This window comes from Salvelinus namaycush, chromosome 28 (genome assembly GCF_016432855.1).
Source record: "Salvelinus namaycush isolate Seneca chromosome 28, SaNama_1.0, whole genome shotgun sequence".
NCBI classification, from domain to species: domain Eukaryota; kingdom Metazoa; phylum Chordata; class Actinopteri; order Salmoniformes; family Salmonidae; genus Salvelinus; species Salvelinus namaycush.
Genome location: NC_052334.1, coordinates 12,828,158 through 12,849,024, shown reverse-complemented (window position 1 = coordinate 12,849,024; position 20,867 = coordinate 12,828,158). Strand labels below are relative to the sequence as shown.

Below are 20,867 nucleotides of genomic sequence, written 5' to 3'. Positions count from 1 at the left end.
CAGGCAGTACTAGTTGTAGTAACCGGCAGTACAGTACGAGGTGTAGTAACAGGCAGTACGAGTTGTAGTAACAGGCAGTACAGTACTAGTTGTAGTAACAGGCAGTACAGTACAAGTTGTAGTAACAGGCAGTACAGTACGAGGTGTAGTAACCGGCAGTACGAGTTGTAGTAACAGGCAGTACAGTATGAGTTGTAGTAACCGGCAGTACGAGTTGTAGTAACAGGCAGTACGAGTTGTAGTAACAGGCAATACAGTACGAGTTGTAGTAACAGGCAGTACAGTACGAGTTGTAGTAACAGGCAGTACAGTACGAGTTGTAGTAACAGGCAGTACAGTACGAGTTGTAGTAACAGGCAGTACTAGTTGTAGTAACCGGCAGTACAGTACGAGGTGTAGTAACAGGCAGTACGAGTTGTAGTAACAGGCAGTACAGTACAAGTTGTAGTAACAGGCAGTACAGTACGAGGTGTAGTAACAGGCAGTACAGTACGAGTTGTAGTAACAGGCAGTACAGTACGAGTTGTAGTAACCGGCAGTACGAGTTGTAGTAACAGGCAGTACTAGTTGTAGTAACCGGCAGTACAGTACGAGTTGTAGTAACAGGCAGTACAGTACGAGTTGTAGTAACAGGCAGTACAGTACGAGTTGTAGTAACAGGCAGTACAGTACGAGTTGTAGTAACAGGCAGTACAGTACGAGGTGTAGTAACAGGCAGTACAGTACGAGTTGTAGTAACCGGCAGTACGAGTTGTAGTAACAGGCAGTACTAGTTGTAGTAACCGGCAGTACAGTACGAGTTGTAGTAACAGGCAGTACAGTACTAGTTGTAGTAACAGGCAGTACAGTACGAGTTGTAGTAACAGGCAGTACAGTACGAGTTGTAGTAACAGGCAGTACAGTACGAGGTGTAGTAACAGGCAGTACGAGTTGTAGTAACAGGCAGTACAGTACGAGGTGTAGTAACAGGCAGTACGAGTTGTAGTAACAGGCAGTACAGTACGAGTTGTAGTAACAGGCAGTACTAGTTGTAGTAACCGGCAGTACAGTACGAGGTGTAGTAACAGGCAGTATGAGTTGTAGTAACAGGCAGTACAGTACTAGTTGTAGTAACAGGCAGTACACTACAAGTTGTAGTAACAGGCAGTACAGTACGAGTTGTAGTAACAGGCAGTACAGTACGAGTTGTAGTAACAGGCAGTACGAGTTGTAGTAACCGGCAGTACTAGTTGTAGTAACCGGCAGTACAGTACGAGTTGTAGTAACAGGCAGTACAGTACGAGTTGTAGTAACAGGCAGGACTAGTTGTAGTAACAGGCAGTACTAGTTGTAGTAACCGGCAGTACAGTACGAGTTGTAGTAACAGGCAGTACAGTACGAGTTGTAGTAACAGGCAGTACAGTACTAGTTGTAGTAACCGGCAGTACAGTACGAGTTGTAGTAACAGGCAGTACAGTACGAGTTGTAGTAACAGGCAGTACAGTACGAGTTGTAGTAACCGACAGTACTAAACTCAGCAAAAAAAGAAAAAGCAACGACCTCTCACTGTCAACTGCGTTTATTTAACGTGTAAATATTTGTATGAACATAAGATTCAACAACTGAGACATAAACTGAACAATTTCCACAGACATGTGACTAACAGAAATTGAATAATGTGTCCCTGAACAAAGAGGGGGTCAAAATCAAAAGTAACAGTCAGTATCTGGTGTGGCCACCAGCTGAATTAAGTACTGCAGTGCATCTCCTCCTCATGGACTGCACCGGATTTGCCAGTTCTTGCTATGAGATGTTACCCCACTCTTCCACCAAGGCACCTGCAAGTTCCAGGACATTTCTGAGGGGAATGGCCCTAGCCTTCACCCTCCGATCCAACAGGTCCCAGATGTGCTCAATGGGATTGAGATCTGGGCTCTTCACTGGCCATGGCAGAACACTGACATTCCTGTCTTGCAGGAAATCACGCACAGAACGAGCAGTATGGCTGGTGGCATTATCATGCTGGAGGGTCCTGTCAGGATGAGCCTGCAGGAAGGGTACCACATGAGGGAGGAGGATGTCTTCCCTGTAACGCACAGCGTTGAGATTGCCTGCAATGACAACAAGCTCAGTCCGAGGATGCTGTGACACACCGCCCCAGACCATAACGGACCCTCCACCTCGAAATCGATCCCACTCCAGAGTACAGGCCTTGGTGTAACGCTCGTTCCTTCAACGATAAACACGAATCTGACCATCACCCCTGGTAATACAAAACTGCGACTCGTCAGTGGAGAGCACTTAATGCCAGTCCTGTCTGGTCCAGCGACGGTGGGTTTGTGCCCATAGGCGACGTTGTTGCCAGTGATGTCTGGTGAGGACCTGCCTTACAACAGGTCTACAAGCCCTCAGTCCAGCCTCAGCCTATTGCGGACAGTCTGAGCACTGATGGAGGGATTGTGCGTTCCTGGTGTAGCTCGGGCAGTTGTTGTTGCCATCCTGTACCTGACCCGCAGGTGTGATGTTCGGATGTACCGATCCTGTGCAGTTCTTGTTACACGTGATCTGCCACTGCGAGGACGATCAGCTGTCCGCCCTGTCTCCCTGTAGCGCTGTCTTAGGGGTCTCACAGTACGGTCATTGCAATTTATTGCCCTGGCCACATCTGCAGTCCTCATGCCTCCTTGCAGCATACCTAAGGCACGTTCATGCAGATGAGCAGGGACCCTGGGCATCTTTCTTTTGGTGTTTTTCAGAGTCAGTAGAAAGGCCTCTTTAGTGTCCTAAGTTTTCATAACTGTGACCTTAATTGCCTACCGTCTGTAAGCTGTTAGTGTCATAACGACCGTTCCACAGGTGCATGTTCATTAATTGTTTATGGTGCATTGAACAAGCATGGGAAACAGTGTTTAAACCCTTTACAATGAAGATCTGTGAAGTTATTTGGATTTTTAAGAATTATCTGTGAAAGACAGGGTCCTGAAAAGGGACGTTTCTTTTTTGCTGAGTTTAGTTGTAGTAACAGTACAGTACTAGTTCTAGTAACAGGCAGTACAATACTAGTTCTAGTAAGACAGTATTATTTGTAGTAACAGACCGTACTAGTTGTAGTAACAGACAGTACAATATTAGTTGTAAGACTGTACTTGTTGTAGTAACAGACAGTACTAGTAGTAAGACTGTACTTGTTGTAGTAAGACAGTACTAGTTGTAGTAAAACAGTACTAGTTGTAGTAAGACAGTACTAGTTGTAGTAAGACAGTACTAGTTGTAGTAAGACAGTACTAGTTGTAGTAAGACAGTACTAGTTGTAGTAACAGGCAGTACTAGTTGTAGTAACAGACAGTACTAGTTGTAGTAACAGACAGTACTAGTTGTAGTAAGACAGTACAGTACTAGTTGTAGTAACAGACAGTACAGTACTAGTTGTAGTAACAGACAGTACAATATTAGTTGTAGTAAGACAGTTCTTGTTGAAGTAACAGGCAGTACTGTACTAGTTGTAGTAAGACAGTACTATTGTAGTAAAGGGCAGTACAGTACTGGCTGAAGGTGAGGCCAAATGTAAGATAAGAGCCATTTTGATATATGTGTGGCGGAAGTGATGGGACTATGAGCCCAATGGCCGGCATTTATATGCCCTCCAAATGTGGGTTGCTCTTGATTTGGCACTGTTTCATAGAGCCCCACAGTAGAGGTATCATAATACCCATAAAACCTAGCTGTCAAACAGGGAAATAGTTTCAATCCTTTTTCCACCATTCATTTTCCCCATAGGGGATTTTAGAAACACTTTAAATAAATCAAGTCAAATTGTATTGGTCACACACATATTTAGCAGATGTTGTTACGGGTGTAGCGAAATGCCTGTGTGTTCCTAGCTCCAATAGTGCAGTACTATCTAGTAATTTACAACAATACACACATCTAAAAGTAAAATAATGGAATTAAGAAATATCTAAATATTAGGATGAGCAATGTCTGAGTGGTGTTGACTAAAATACAGTAGAGTACATTATATACATATGAAATGAGTAAAACAGTATGTGACCATTATTAAAGTGACTAGTGTTCCAATTAAAGTGACCAGTGATTCCATGTCTATGTACATTGGGCAGCAGCCTCTAAGGTGCAGGGTTGAGTAACCGGGTGTTTGCCGGCTAGTGATGGCTATTTAACAGTCTGATGGCCTTGAGATAGAAGCTGTTTTTCAGTCTCTGTCCCAGCTTTGATGCACCTGTACTGACCTCACCTTCTGGATGATCGCCAGGTGAACAGGCCGTGGCTTGGGTGGTTGATGTCCTTAATTATCTTTTTGGCCTTCCTGTGACATTGGGTGCTGTAGGTGTCCTGGAGGGCAGGCAGTGTGCCCCCGGTGATGCGTTGGGCAGACCGCACCACCCTCTGGAGAGCCCTGCGGTTGCGGGCGATGCAGTTGCCGTACCAGGCGGTGATACAGCCCGACAGGATGTTCTCAATTGTACATCTGTAAAAGTTTGTGAGGTTCTTAGGGGCCAAGTTGAATTTCTTCAGCCTCCTGATGTTGAAGAGGCGCTGTTTCACATTTTTCACGTCATTGACGTGTACGCCGAGGAACTTGAAGCTATTCACCTTCTTCACTGCAGTTCAGTCGATGTGAATCGGAGCGTGCTCTGTTGTCTCCTTAATTCCACGATCAGCTCCCTCATTATGTTGACGTTGATTGAGAGGTTATTTGGCACCACTCTGCCAGGGCCCTCACCTCCATGTAGGCTGTTTTGTCGTTGTTGGTAATCAGGCCTACTACTGTTATGTCGTCAGCAAACTTGATGATTGAGTTGGAGGCGTGCGTGGCCGCGCAGTCATGGGTGAACAGGGAGTACAGGAGGGAGCTGAGCACACATCCTTGTGGGGCCCAGGATCAGCGTAGTGGAGGTGTTGTTTCCGACCTTCACCACCTGGGGGTGGCCCATCAGGAAGTCCAGGACCAAGTTGCACAGGGCAGGGTTCAGACCCAGGGCCCCGAGCTTAATGATGAGCTTGGAGGGCAATATGGTGTTGAATGCTGAGCTATAGTCAATGAACAGCATTCTTATATAGGTATTCCTCTTGTCCAGATGGGATAGGGCAGTGCGATGGCGATTGCATCATCTGTGGATCTATTGGAGCGGTAGGCAAATTGAAGTGGGTCTAGGGTGTCAGGTAAAGTGGAGGTGATATGATCCTTAACTAGCCTCTCAAAGCACTTCATCATGTAATTTAGTTCAGTTACCTTTGCTTTCTTGGGTACATGAACAATGGTAGACATCTTGAAGCAAGTGGGGACAGCACTTGGGCTTTGTTTCATGTAGGCTTACCCTGATGTGACATTTTGATAACCCTGTAAATCTCTTTGAGATACGGTGAGTTTTATCAATATATTCAGATCTATTTACTCTCAGATTTGAAAATGCTAATTAGCATCAAAGTAGATCTCATGCAAAACTACAAATCCCTGCAAGTTCCTGCACATCATCTCTAGCTGACACCTTTGCTAACAGGTATTATTATTCATTACTACACTTAGCAAAAATAGTTAATCCAGAGATTCTTACATTTGCCTCGATTCGGCAGTCTTGTCCAGATCATTATGGCATTTGTAGTTCTTTATAATAGCCACATTAGCAGCTAATTAGCATTTCATTTTTGAGGGTCAATTACAGGTGAATATATTGATAAGTCACCTTGTCCTAGAGAGATTTACACACTTATCAAAATGTCACGACAGGGTAAGTCTACACGAAACACAGCTCTTATTTTACATGTTTCTAAAAATCCCCTATGGGAAAAATGAATGGTGGAAAAACGATTGGAATCATTTCCATGTTTGACTGCTAGGTTTTATGGGTAATTTAACTCATATTGTGGTAATCTATTGAGATAGAAGGAACACGACTTATTTAATATTATTGCTTCAGTGGGTAGGTTGCAAAGGATTGTACAGTTTTACAAATGTCACCTTTTTAAAAAGTTTTAACTCACCATGTGCCTGAGGAAAGTCTCTCACACTTTTTCACGGCATTTATATTTTCTGCCATTACATTGCACGTTAAAGCATTTCAGTTTCAAATTGTCATATTTGGGGGCTATTTCTGCTAATTCAATATTCTAAATGTTCCGACAAACATTATTTATAGAAAAAAGATGTGTAATATTAGACCGTATTTGTGTAGAATTCTTGAAATACAGTAATTCCATATTTGTTTACCTCCTGTACATAGTTGTTTACCTCCTGTAACGCTCATGTATCGGTCTACTTCTACAAAACAATTGCTAAAGTTCATCTCAAGTTCTTCTGCTGACAGACTTGAATATTATAATTATATATTTTTATTTATTTATCAAAATAGCATGAGAATCAGGTGAGCGTCAAAACTTTTAAATCCCTACTATGGTTCATTATAATATTATCATTTAAATACTCTATTTTCAGCGCACAATGTACTGTGGCCTAGTTATCAGAAACAGGCTACTCCTGCAGGGCATAGACATTCACACCTGTAGCCAATTTAGCCGCCTGTCAGTCAATGAACGCCCCCAAGGCTCCCACTTGTGTCTAAAGAAATCCTGGCTGTTCCTACATGATAAATCATGGATGAAGATTCAGCATTGGAGAGTTATTTTGATGACCCAATTGGAAATGTACCAGTAAGTAGCCAGTGGTCCTGATTGTCAGGGTAAAGGGAAAGAAGTCTGAGTATCTTTCAGTAAAATTAACTAAATTGACCTCAACATTTGATTTTAAATGACTTCAACCAACAGGTATTTTATCCTAATTTTCCACTTGGTCTCATCAACAAGTGACACAAGATAAACTGACTAAAGGATGCATCTAATTCCACTCATTATTTTTTCTTCTCTGGTGTGATTTCTAGGATGCATCTGGCTTCCTGTTTGAAGGGGACCTGGGCTTGCAGGGTGCCCCTCAGCTCCAGGACCCATCCTTTCTCTCCTCCTTGAGCCAACCGGAGAAGGACATCGGGGAGGATCTGGATCTCAGCTTCCTGCCTGATGACCTGCCAGAGGACACCTGTGGAAATGCTGCTACTAATGCTAACATGACACAAGACCGCGTGTTCGATGGCTACAGGCCTGAGGAGTCTGCTGAGACTGACCCTAACCAGCCGGCCGTGACGGGAGCCTCTACCTTCTGTCCCATGACGCCTATGACCCCCATGACTCCAGTGGCTGAGAGTTCTGGAATAATCCCCATGTTACAGTGCGTGATGAATGTTATGATAACCAGGATCCCATCCATTAGTGCAACGTAAACCGTTTACACCAAATGCTCTAAATGGTTTCTGTTGTGAAACGTTTTGCTATGGTTTGCACTAATTAATACGACCCTGGGAAATGAATTAGTGCACTATACAGATATTGGCCAGGATAGGCTCAGATTAAAAGTAGTGCACTATAAAGGGAATAGGGTACCATTTCAAAAGGCCTCCTAGTTGTCTAGTCTCTATATATTGATCAGTGCTTGCAAGTGAGCCCATTTGTTGTTTATGTGCAGGAATATTGTATCTACAGTGAATCTGGCTTGCCCACTGGACCTGAAATCCATCGCTCTTCAAGCCAGAAACGCTGAGTACAACCCCAAGGTAATCAAAGTATGCCCAGCCCAGACAATGTTTAAGTCAATATGGTGGTGTCAAGCCATGATGTGGGCATTGTACTCTGTTTCAGCGTTTTGCTGCTGTCATTATGAGAATACGGGAACCTAGGACCACAGCACTCATCTTCAGCTCTGGAAAGATGGTCTGCACAGGAGCCAAGAGGTGAGGAGGAAGAACAGTTCACCACAGACACCATGAACCATGGTCTTGTTCAGTAGAAAATAAAATGTTAAGAAACAGGGACGTATAACCTGAATTTGTCCAATAAAAGCACATATTTATTTTCTGTTGCAAGATGTTTTGTTACGGTGTGCCCTATTGAACACTGATGCTCTGTCATTTACCAGGGCCCACTCTTAGATGATTTACTCTAAATAAATAATTTGCTGTACTGCACCTGTCATTGCTCAAGGATAGGAGAAAGGGGAGGGAGCTCATTGAGCCCTTGTCCCAAAGTGGATAAAGATGATCCCCTCATTCCTCAAGCAACTCCTCTGTTTTTGCTGTCTATTCTGACAGCGAGGAGCAGTCTCGACTGGCTGCCCGCAAGTATGCTCGTGTGGTGCAGAAATTGGGCTTTCCCGCCAAATTCCTGGACTTCAAGATCCAGAACATGGTGGGGAGTTGTGATGTCTGCTTCCCCATTCGGCTGGAGGGTCTGGTGCTGACTCATCAGCAGTTCAGCAGGTACACTCACTGTGACATATTGAGTGTCTGCTCTGTAAAGTACCTTTAGTCAGAGAAATGCTGTCCATTATGTTGATTGAATGCTGAAGTTTTAATGTTTTCCTTTATTAATTCCTTTTTACAGGGGGAAAAAAAAGTAAAACGCTTAGTGTACAGTTAAGAACAATACTTTGACAATTAAGAGCTTGAGGCCTTCCGACCCCATACATGAGCAACATTTTATTTTATTTGACACTATGTATGTTAGTGCTGCAGTACTCATGTTTTGTTTTCACTGTGTAAATAAACACCCTTGCACAGAAGTGCTTTTGCGGCTCCGCTATCATTTTCTTTTGTAGAGTTTAAGGCCAAATAGGTTTAATTTAAAGGTTTTCAGTATAGCCTTAAGGCTTACTCTACCCAACACACTGTACCTACTGATATTCAGAGGATTTCCAGTATTCAATTATTTTTTATTTTTTTTACAGCAGTCAAATATACTCCAGACCTGAGCAACCTATTCTCCTGTAACCAGAGCCATATTTTTTGATATTTCTAAATGGCTCCCTTTAACTAACTGTGTGGTTTTGGGCCCTCTAGTTATGAGCCAGAGCTGTTTCCTGGTTTGATCTACCGTATGGTGAAACCACGTATTGTCTTACTGATCTTTGTGTCTGGAAAAGTGGTTCTGACAGGTACGTATGTTGACCACTGGTGTTTTCTCTGTCTGACTTCCACACACCACCATGCTATGTTGACATGCTTCAGATGCTTGCTTTTTACATTGTAAAGTTTCCGCTAACAAAATGCAGCCAGATCTTCTGTACATTTTCTTTCAGGGGCTAAGGAACGTGGAGAGATCTATGAAGCCTTTGAGAACATCTACCCCATTCTGAAAGGATTCAGAAAGCAATAAGTAGTGCAATTCTAATGCTGATATGGGTGAAGAAAATGTATCTACATTTATTTACAAACATGAATGTGTCCAAAAAATTTCATTTTGAGTGTTGGCTACACTTGTGGAAAGTGTGTATGGTGCACTTATATACTTTTATAATTTTGTAATGGTGGATGGATGAATCTGTAATGTAATATTGACCATCTCAAAGAAATTAATAAAAGGAAAGTTTGCATGTAATACATCTAACCCATTCGTAGACGCTAACAACCTATAGCGCCTATTGACGATAGTATCACAGATGTATAAATCTGAAGCATTCGGTTGGCATTTCCACTCGCCACTAAATATGGTGGTGAGTGAATTTTGGCCGACATTCGGCAAATTTTCTCATAGATGAAACTTTATCTCAATACAATTTCTGTTCCCAAAACAACAATCTGTTACGAACAGAGTGGACACATTTTTGTAGACTTTACCCTTTGCCAAAGTTTTTTGTATTTTTATCCATTGTTTAGAAGGAGTGCAAGGGTGAATTGAGTTATTGCACTGGCGCACTTCAGAGTATGTGTTCCCTAACAGAAATATGCAAATAGATGCTAGAACGAGCCAATAGAATCTTACTAGCTCGTGCTTGGCTCTGCCCACTATGATTAATTTGCTCCCATTGGAAACGACAGGCTGTGGTATATCTTGGATTATTTATAAAAATCTTTGATGGCATCTTCTGGCCGGGGAGTTTTGTTAAGAGCACAAACGCTCGTTCGAACGTTACAACACATCGCTTGCGGTACGATTTCGGAAACATAAGGAACATATCAGATAAATATTTTCTAAATCCAAAAGGTTCAATTACTACACACCTTTATAGGGTTAGGGTTCCCACGCGGCCATATTACAGGGCTTGTCCAAGGAAGACCGAGGCAGCCACCTGTGCTAATTAGCTATCTAGTGTGCTCCGAACACCTGCGTAACTCGGAAGTGTAGTTCGTCAACTGGATGCACACAGCATATGGATCTGTTCAAAACTGCTACAGTAAGTGAATCTTTTTTTAAACCTTTCTCGTTGATCTTAAGGGGAATATCCGCATGTTTCAAAAATGTTTTGCAAGTGATTACTAACATTAAAACAGCATTGGAATTGTAGTCAACTGTGTGTGGAGATAACTACAGGGTTTTCGAGAGTTAGTAATAATAAAACATGCTTGTTTCCATATCAGAGTGTACATTACAGGTGTGAGTTACACTGATCCCATCCACATGTAAAGTAACCATCTCCTTACAGCAGGTATCAACAACTGACCCCTCATTTGAAGGCCCTCATGTATTTACTGTTGCAAGAGAGAATATTATAATACACTTCAAGGTGCAATTCAATGTGCTCCCGCACATTGGCTAACCTGGCTATCTGCATTGTCCCGCCAACCCCTCTTTTTACGCTACTGCTACTCTCTGTTCATCATATATGTGTAACAGTTTAACTTTAGTCCGTCCCCTCGCGAACCAGGGACCCTCTGCACACAACAACAGTCACCCACGAAGCATCGTTACCCATCGCTCCACAAAAGCCGCGGCCCTTGCAGAGCAAGGGGAACCACTACTTCAAGGTCTAAGTGACGTCACCGATTGAAAGGCTATTAGCGCGCACCACCGCTAACTAGCTAGCCATTTCACATCCGTTACATATGCATAGTCACTTTAACCATACCACCTCAATAAGCCTGACTAACCGGTGTCTGTATATAGCCTTGCTACTGTTATTTTCAAATGTCTTTTTACTGTTTTATTTCTTTACTTACCCACACACACCTTTTTTTCGCACTATTGGTTAGAGCCTGTAAGTAAACATTTCACGGTAAGGTCTACGCCTGTTGTTTTCGGCGCACGTGACAAACTTTGATTTGGCATCAGCAGTTTCTTATGTCAGTCACTGATAGTCACTCGATTGGCCCACGTCAGCTAAAATGATTTAGATTGGTAAATTAGTCTAGCGGCTAGCTTTCTAAATGTAGTAATCATGATTGAATTACAGGCCGGGGGGGCCCCATTGATGTTGTTAGTCTGTCTCAAATCATTAAAACCTGCAAATATTCCTCTCTGCTTCATGGCAAAATTAGTAGAATTGCATGAAATTAGTTATAAAATCGCTAAATCTTCTCTATACCCCATGTCAAAATGTGTAGAATTACAGCAAACTTGCTTTAAAACTGCAACATTTTTTTACACCCCATGGCAAAATGCAGTATGTAACATTGCACAAAACAAAGACAGTAGCTGCCGCATGAAAGTGGGCTGAAACTGCTTCTCCAATAGAAATCCCCGATCACACTTTTAGACGATGTGATGGCGACGTTGGCTAGGTAAACCAAAGCTTTTTTATAACTTAACCTCTAAAAATCGAATTGTTCTATCTGTGGCTAAAACTCATGCCTATATACACGTCATCGGGTCTGACGGTCGACTCGCACCGAACTGCGCATATGCAGGCCGTCAAATCAGAGGCTTCGATATAAAGTCGTTTATGACGAAAATGAAAACGTGTGTCTGTCACTCACGAGGTTAGAGTAATAGCAAGTACAATTACTTTAAACATTGGCTTGAATCTAGGTTTCACTTCTCATTTACTTCCCAAACCCAGGACTGGCCTGCTTGGTCTGTTTCGCAAGTGTTCCCAGAAGTCTCGCGATGTTGCGCCTCTGGGTTTAGAAACTGCTAAAAATTGGGTGGCTGCTAAAATGTTTTGCTCGCAATTTGGTGATGAGTTGTTGTTTTTTGTGGCCCCTACCACCATCAAAGTTGTCCATCCCTGCCCTACAGCAAAGATTATATCCATCTGTAGCATAGACCATATAAAACCAAAGATTAGCTACATTCAAAAGTAAACAGATCTTTGCATAGACTCAGATTGTACGTATGGTCACGTGACCATACGTACATAAACAAACCATGTCACACAAAAAAAAGTGACACAGTTTGCTAGCTAACGTTAGCTAATAGCCGCCTTTGCCAAATAACCGAAAATTAAGACTTCATACCCGTAACGTTTACAAGAAGCAACGAAGAGTGTCAGACCGTATACCAGTAGTTATGTAGCTAGTTAGCCAGAGTAGCAGTCATTTAGCTAGGTTAGCTAGCGCTAGAACGGCAGTTCCATGGCATCCTCAGCGGGAAGCGAAGTCCGAGCCCTCGGCCCTAGCGAAGGGACTTTGGGAGCACTGCCCAGTGCTCGGCCACCACTTCGCTCGCACCACCTACACACCACAACCACCGCAGGTTCCCCTGGATCTCTGATGGTGGAGTCGGTGGACGACGCGGAGGGTCTGTATGTCGCGGTGGAGAGATGTCCTCTCTGCAACACCGCCAGGCGCAGGCTGACTTGTGCCCGATGCATCCAGGCAGGGGATTTCGTGTACTTCGACGGTAGAAACCCCGAACTGTGCGTGTTAACATTTAGCTAACTTCATAACACGGCTCTAAGTGATGTCACTGATGACAACTTATGCGGCATCATCAGCTAAGATTGATTTTAGCACTCAACAATCGAACAAACATGATAGCTGGCTAGCTATATTTACAATAAGCTAGCATTGCCATAAACAAAACGTTAGCTCTTAGCACTAGGTTGTTGTTAGTTGGCTAGCTAGCAAGGTAGTTTGTTTACAAGAAAACCATGGAACGTTACACCCAGTAGGGCTGTTTGGGGAACATAACACCTAGCTAACTATATGTTATGAATAATCAAGCCATTTGAGCACCAACCATCTCACACTAAACAGTGTAGCTTGCTAGCGTCCTAACTTTCTAGTGTAGTGAAACTAAAAATAACTGTCATGACATGTGGTGTCATGGCTCTTTGTTAGTGAAGTCGTGAAGGGCCATTGGCCTAATACTTTACTTTACTTGTTCTATCATGCTTTTGTGAGTTTCCAGAATTCAATGACTAGCTAGTAGTCTAATGGCAGTTAATTTAGTTTTTCTATAGTTAAATGAATCTCAACTTGTTTTTGTAAAGTAGCTCGTTCTAAGCCACTCTCTCTCGCTCAATTCCTGTGCTTGGAGCATGTTGGGGGCACTTCACTCATTCTGCTGAGCTGCAGTCAGAGAAAAAATTAACATGCCATTGGGTTATTAATGAATTTTTTTTTATTTTTATATATATATATATTTTTATAGATACACTGAAAAATTGACAAGACTTAAAATGCTGAAGGAGAAGAAAGAACTTCTTGAACAGAGGTAAAAATTGAAGACCAGTTGGAGTTAAAAAAAATAATGAATATGTTGAATAATATCTTACTACTTTGCTGTTTATGTTTTCAATCGTTTCTGCATACAGGAATGTCTCATTATATTAATCATATGAATAAATATACACTCTATTTTCCCAGGGTCATTACTGCCATGGATAAGAAGGTCCAGGCAGATCAGCTGGTAAGTTAAGTTATGACAACACACAAGAACATGATAAACTTAATTTACTCTGCCCTACGCGATGTAGCCTCTGTCTGTGTGTTTCTATGTGTCAATATCCTGCCTATTCTTTTCAAATCTAATGTGTTCGGTTTCATTCAGAAATGGAAGATGATGTCATGCAAGATGAAGATTGAGCAGCTGAAGGAGGCCATTGGCTGTGGGAACGAAGAGGTGAAGAGTGGTGAGTTACATGGCACCAACGGACATTCAAATCAGTAACGAATGACCCTAGATGTTTACATTTTAATGTATTGTCTTCTTTATACTTTCCGCGTAATGTCTTTATGAAACCTGGCATTTGAAATAGTGGAAGACATTGGATGCTTCCCAAATGGCATTATATTCCATATATAGTCCACAACTTTTTCCATTTGGGATGCGTCCATTAAACATATCAATCAACATAGTATCCGTCCCTCTCCCCCGCAGGTAAGGACCTGCTGCTTCGCTCCCAGGAGGAGAGCCAGAGGCTGCAGCGGCGGGCCAGCCGCCACCAGGAGAAGAGGGACAAGATAGAGAGACACAACCAGCGGCTGGGAGAACTGCTGGAGAAGAAGGGCAAGGAGCTGCAGGGTCGTCTGGATCACCTGGCTGAGGTCCGCAAGGGACACATCCTGGAGCTCACTGCTCACATCTTCCCCACACAGGAGGAGAAACAGGGCAGCAGGTCAGTGACGCTGTACCTCATGCAGCAGGGCCATACAGTTGCATCCAAATATATAAAGGAGTCCCAATTTATTTATTTTTTCTTCAAATAAATAGAAAAATAATAATTAGTTACCTATTGAATTTTCAATGTTGCAGATCCAATTTTATTTTTGTAAACATAAGTTTATAAATTTAATTTAAAAAAATAAAGACAAATGCTTGGGCAAAATTATTGGCACCCGGAGCTAATACCCGGAGCTAGTACTCGGTTGTACACAGCCTTTGGCCAAGATAACTGCAGACACGCTTCTTGTACCATCCAATGAGCTTGCTACACCTTCCTACTGGCAAACTGCTCTAATTATTCAATGTTTGAGGAGTGCCACCAACTGCTGGGTAAATAGAATACCCTGACATAATCCTTTGAGGATTGAGAGTTCTGACCTCTGTTAGTGCTCACAATCTCAGAGGACCTGAGGAGGGGTTAGAGATCAGGGGTCAGGAGAAGGTTGTGAGGGAGGGGGAAGTGGTAAAGGAAGCGATTCCTCGATTCCTCATCAGTATCAGCAACATGGTTTCCCTCACTCCCCCAAAATAAATGCGCATGTGCATATGGCGACACATACACAGCCCTAAGAAGAAAAGATGTGCACAGAAGTCAAGTCAGTTCTCCTCCCATTGTCTGTACCACTACTCCTCAGAGACCTCCCTGGGTTTCTTATAAACTCAGCAAAAAAATAAAGGTCCCCTTTTCAGGACCCTGTCTTTGAAAGATAATTTGTAAAAATCCAAATAACTTCACAGATCTTCATTGTAAAGGGTTTAAATACTGTTTCCCATGCTTGTTCAATGAACCATAAACAATGATTGAACATGCACCTGTGGAATGGTCGTTAAGACACTAACAGCTTACAGACGGTAGGCAATTAAGGTCACAGTTATTAAAACTTAGGACACTAAAGAGGCCTTTCTGCGGACTCTGAAAACACCAAAAGAAAGATGCCCAGGCTCCCTGCTCATCTGCGTGAACGTGCCTTAGGCATGCTGCAAGGTGGCATGAGGACTGCAGATGTGGCCAGGGCAATAAATTGCAATGTCCTTACTGTAAGACGGCGATACAGGGAGACAGGACGGACAGCTGATCGTCCTCGCAGTGGCAGACCACGTGTGACAACACATGCACAGGATCAGTACATCCGAACATCACACCTGCGGGACAGGTACAGGATGGCAACAACAACTGCTCGAGTTATACCAGGAATGTACAATCCCTCCATCAGTGCTCAGACTGTCCGCAATAGGCTGAGAGAGGCTGGACTGAGGGCTTGTAGGCCTGTTGTAGAGCAGGTCCTCACCAGACATCACTGGCGACGACGTCGCCTATGGGCACAAACCCACCGTCGCTGGACCAGACAGGACTGGCAAAAAGCTCTCTTCACTGACGAGTCGCAGTTTTGTCTCACCAGGGGTGATGGTCGGATTCACATTTATCGTCGAAGGAATGAGCGTTACACCGAGGCCTGTACTCTGGAGCGGGATCAATTTGGAGGTGGAGGGTCCGTCATGGTCTGGGGCGGTGTGTCACAGCATCGTCGGACTGAGCTTGTTGTCATTGCAGACAATCTCAACGCTGTGCGTTACAAGGAAGACATCCTCCTCCCTCATGTGGTACCCTTCCTGCAGGCTCATCCTGACATGACCCTCCAGCATGATAATGCCACCAGCCATACTGCTTGTTCTGTGCGTGATTTCCTGCAAGACAGGAATGTCAGTGTTCTGCCATGGTCAGCGAAGAGCCCAGATCTCAATCCCATTGAACATGTCTGGGACCTGTTAGATGGGAGGGTGCAGGCTAGGGCCACCCCCCCCCCCCCAGAAAAATCCGGGAACTTGGTGGAAGAGTGGGGTAACGTCTCACAGCAAGAACTGGCAAATCTGGTGTAGTCCATGAGGAGGAGATGCACTGCAGTACTTAATGCAGCTGGTGGCCACACCAGATACTGACTGTTGCTTTTGATTTTGACCACCCCCTTTGTTCAGGGACACATTATTCAATATCTGTTAGTCACAAGTCTGGAACTTGTTCAGTGTATGTCTGTTGTTGAATCTTATGTTCATACAAATATTTACACATGTTAAATTTGCTGAAAATAAACGCAGTTGACAGTGAGAGGACGATTCTTTTTTTGCTGAGTTTAGTTTATATACTGTATTACTCCATGGCTGGCCGGAATATGACTCAGGGCTTTTAGTTTTCTTCAAGGACAGGACCAATAGTCTATCCAGGGATTTGATGCTTTAGCAATAGACATCAAGTATAGGCCTACATTAATCTATACTGCCCTCATCTACTGGTTGTAGAGTTTTAGAGATGTTCCCCTCTGCTCCTCTGTCTCTCAGGGACCCAGCGGACATATTGTCAGAGTGTGACCTGGCTCTGACCTCCAGCACGGTGAGTGAGCTGGCTGAGGCCCGTCGCACCACCTACCTGTCAGGGCGCTGGATCTGGGATGACCAGAATGGAGAAACCAGCATTAGCATCACCGGTCCCAGGGTCACGCTGCCTAGCAACGGGGACTGCTCCCCCTATTACAGCTGGGTGGAAGACAAGAGCACCAATGAGGGGCCAGGTAGGACTTTTTACTCAAATACTTTGTATGTAATGATTACGTTTGCCATTTAGTGCACACTTTTATTCAAAGTGACCTACAGTACAGTTAGTGCATACATTTTAAATATATTTGAGTATACTTTTGTAGCGCCACACACTTACCAAAAGAAGAAACTACTAGCTGATTGAGAGGAACATCTTTTACTTAGAGATGAACAATTGACCATATTTACTTGTACTGTGCCAAGGCTATTTGTGATCATTAAGAGCCTTCATTTCCAGAGCTGGACCACATCAACCCAGCCCACACCATCAGTGCAGCTCTCTGCTATGCTACCCAGCTCATCAACATCCTCTCTCATATCCTGGATGTCAATCTGCCCAAGAAGTTGTGCAACAGTGAGTTCTGTGGTGACAGCCTGAGCAGGTACAGGTTCACCCGTGCTGTCACCAAGCTCAACACCAACATCCTCCACCTCTGCTTTTCACAGGTACTACAGAGCATGGTTCCTCTAAGTTTTTCCCCCTTGCCGTTGTTCCGCTGCTGCTCTTCTGAGTTCTAAGCAGTGTTTGGTATAGTTCACCCAAATTTACAAAATGACACATTGTTTTCCTTACTGTGTAAGCACTCTATGGACAAGGTATGACAGAAATCCATGCTTTGGTTTATTTTCCCTCGCATGGTTTCTACATGCTAAAGTTTTAGCATTCGTGGCACAAATCCCATTCAAATCATGGGACCGATCTTAGCATTTTTTGCTCATGTCCAAACAATCCCAAAGTATCTATAAAAAAAATGATTGTGAAACTCTACAAAGTCACTTATAGATGTTTTTAACGTGTGAAAAATGTAAATATCGGTCCTGTGACTTGAATGGGATTTGTGCCACAAATGCTAAAATATCAAAATAGAGGTAAGATGGGTATTGATTTTGAGACGTGACCTAGTATTTTACTATACGCGTTTTGATTTCATTATACCTTTTTATACATGCATACATAATGTGAAATTCCAGTTCTTATTTAGATTTCTCACAAAAACAAGCGTATCTCTGTGAAATGAGTGTACTGCAAGCTTTTTACATTTAATTCAGTTTGAGTTCATTTGGCTTTTTGCGATCCGCGGAAACAACTTTGCAGACGACCACCACAGCCATGTAAAATCCTCAAGTCGCTGCGAGAAAGCGTACTGCTATGTCAACAGAGCTCAGCGCTTATTATCAGATGTATTAGGCCACGAAATCTAACTTTTGGGATATAATGGTAATGATATGTTATAGAAAGACCCTACTGAACCATTCAGAACATGAATCATATTTGTCTTTGTACAATGTATTTTATGACAAGGAAGTGAGATTACATCACCAATGTATGTTTTCACCCACTCTGGGCCAAGTGGGTGGACACCTTGCACATACCAGTTTTGTGTATTCTCCTGCAGCATGTTGAGAGTGAGCTGCTGCACCCTCACCACACCCTGAGGAACATCATGTTCCTGGTCTCTCCCGACAACAAGAACCTGGGCAGGTAAGAAAATCCCTGGTCAAAAGTAGCGCATTCTATGTTGAATAGTCTGCATCCCAAATGGCACCCTATCTCCTCCCTCTGTGCAGGACTGGTCCATACGAGGTGACTGCAGATCTGGAGGACTCCATGGAGTTTGTGGAGCCGGAGGCGGCTGGCCCGGCGGAGGAGAGCGGGGACGAGATGGTGACGGACGAGGAGACAGACCTGGGGACAGACTGGGAGACGGTCCCCAGCCCACGCTTCTGTGACATCCCCTCCCAGCCCATGGACCTGTCCCAGAGCATGGCCATGCAGGTGTCTCAGCCTGTGGGCCAGGCCGGGGGCATGATCTCCTCAGCAGCTGCCTCTGTCACCTCCTGGTTCCGGGCCTACACCGGCCAGCGCTGAGGGAGAGAAGCCTGGAGGCTCATTGGCCAGGGTTGTATTCATTAGTGCAAAATATATATAAATAAACGTTTTGTAATGTAGAATAAAAACTAGGGTTTCTTATTGGACAAGTTCATTTAGTCCCTCCTTGTTTTAGTTCATTTGGTTTCTAATGAATACACCCCAGGACAGGCTGGACTGCTGGAGCTATACAGAATACCACATACCCAATCATAGAGATAGTTCTGCTCTATTCTCTGCCTGTAGTCAACTCCTGCGCTGCTCTGCAACCACCAAGAAGGGATATTTTGTTTTTACTAGAAAAGTTGTCATTGAAATAGCAGCAGTGATTCTTCTGGTGTAAATGTTTATAGTGAGAAAGACTGCCTTTTGGGGAGGCTTTGTTCAATGAGTAGTCTCTCTCGCAAGACTTTGGGTGCTGCACGCTCCATCCCAGCGATTGTGAGAAGACTATTCAAAGAGAGACTGGACCGGCAGTTGCATTAACTTACGTTGATTCAAAATGTCAAGACTGAGGAATGCCACAGCATTGCACTGGATATGGGACATACAAATGTGGCTTCATTCTATCCTGTTATTTTCCTCCTGAGATCTGCACTGTCCTGTGTACCCATCCTTACTGTCAGTTCTTAATGTTTTTTTTTTTTGGTCAAAAGTAGTGCATTACACTGAGTGGTGCAGCATCTCGGTGCTAGAGGCGTCACTACAGACCATGGTTTGATTCCAGGCGCCGCCCTATGATACTCCCAATTGGCCCAGCGTCGTTATGGTTTGGCCTGGGGTATGCCGTCATTGTAAACAATAATTTGTTCTTAACTGATTTGCCTGGTTAAATAAATCAAAACATAGGGAATAGAGTGCCATTTGGGATGCAGTTGACTACCTTCATGCTGCATTACAATAAAATGGTTCATGTAATGATTGTGTTTGAATACTGACAAATGCCAAACAAGGGGCATGACCTTAAGTGTTCTTCTCAGAATTATGACACTTTGTTTTCAATTGCTGTTTACTTACTGGTCATGTCTGTGTGATGGAAGGAGAATGGGACAAAGAACCCCACTGAAGCAGTTCAACGTTGTACTTTTTGGGGGGATTGGTGATCTAGTGGTATCTTGTTTTCCTTTTAATTTTTATTTGGGGCTCTATTCAATCCATTTTGTAGAAATTTGGCACCACAGCCCAATATAAATTTGAAAGGCAATGTTCTAGCATTGGCGGAGACTACATTCATGGTAAATGCTGCATATGTTGGCTCATTCAGAAATTACCTTGAAATAATTTATATCGTGAAATCTGTATCGCTTCATTTGATATGGATTGAATGGAGCCCTTATTTTTATAGTAACGTGGGTGCCTGAAGCCTCATGTTTGTGTGGGTCTTTTCTACTACAGGTGGACAATGACATATAGGTGGCATAAATTAGAAGGATATAAAGGGGCACATCTTTGGCTTACTTCATTTGTACACTGAACAAAAATAAATGCAACATGTGAAGTGTTGGTTTCATGAGCTGAAATAAAAGATCCCAGAAATGTTACATATGAACAAAAATCTTATTTATCTAAAATGTTGTGCACAAATCTGTTTACATCCCTGTTAGTGAGCATTTCTCCTTTGCCAAGATAATCCATTCACTTGACAGGTATGGTATATCAAGAAACTGATTAAACAGAATGACATTACACAGGTGCACCTTGTGTTGGGGACAATAAAAGGCCAGTTTTGTCAAGACACAATGCAACAGATGTCTCCAGTTGGGGGTGCATGCAATTGCAAATTGAATGTTCATTTCTCTACCATAAGCCACCTCCATTTTAGAGAATTTGGCAGTACGTCCAGCTGGCCTCACAACCGAAGACCATGTCTATGGCGTCATGTGGGTTTGCTGATGTCAACGTTGTGAACAGAGTGCCCCATGGTGGTGGTGGGGTTATGGTATGGGCAGGCATAAGCTATGGACAACACAATTGCATTTTATTGATGGCAATTTGAATGCTGAATGCTGAGATACTGTGACGAGATCCTGAGGCCCATTGTCGT

The 20,867-nt window shown here is 43.3% G+C and overlaps 2 protein-coding genes across 3 annotated transcripts; both read left to right on the top strand.

Annotated features, from left to right (window-relative positions):
• Positions 1 to 6,588: 6,588 nt before the first annotated feature.
• Positions 6,589 to 9,195, top strand: LOC120023143 (TATA box-binding protein-like 2). The gene is made up of 7 exons (XM_038967139.1): positions 6,589 to 6,639; positions 6,873 to 7,216; positions 7,511 to 7,598; positions 7,684 to 7,775; positions 8,133 to 8,300; positions 8,880 to 8,974; positions 9,119 to 9,195. Exons 1-7 carry the CDS (start codon positions 6,589 to 6,591, stop codon positions 9,193 to 9,195), a joined length of 915 nt encoding a protein of 304 aa, XP_038823067.1.
• A 2,907-nt stretch (positions 9,196 to 12,102) lies between these two features.
• Positions 12,103 to 20,364, top strand: LOC120023142 (beclin 1-associated autophagy-related key regulator-like). Of its 2 annotated transcripts, XM_038967137.1 has the most exons (9): positions 12,103 to 12,613; positions 13,351 to 13,413; positions 13,566 to 13,608; positions 13,750 to 13,831; positions 14,080 to 14,317; positions 16,699 to 16,928; positions 17,192 to 17,400; positions 18,351 to 18,436; positions 18,523 to 20,364. In XM_038967137.1, the coding sequence occupies exons 1-9, from the start codon at positions 12,330 to 12,332 to the stop codon at positions 18,821 to 18,823; spliced, it is 1,536 nt and encodes a 511-aa protein (XP_038823065.1). In that variant the 5' UTR covers positions 12,103 to 12,329; the 3' UTR covers positions 18,824 to 20,364. The 2 variants fall into 2 exon arrangements, with proteins under 2 accessions (XP_038823065.1, XP_038823066.1); XM_038967138.1 differs by lacking the exon at positions 13,351 to 13,413 and having other exon boundaries at positions 12,104 to 12,613.
• The last annotated feature ends 503 nt before the right edge of the window (positions 20,365 to 20,867 follow it).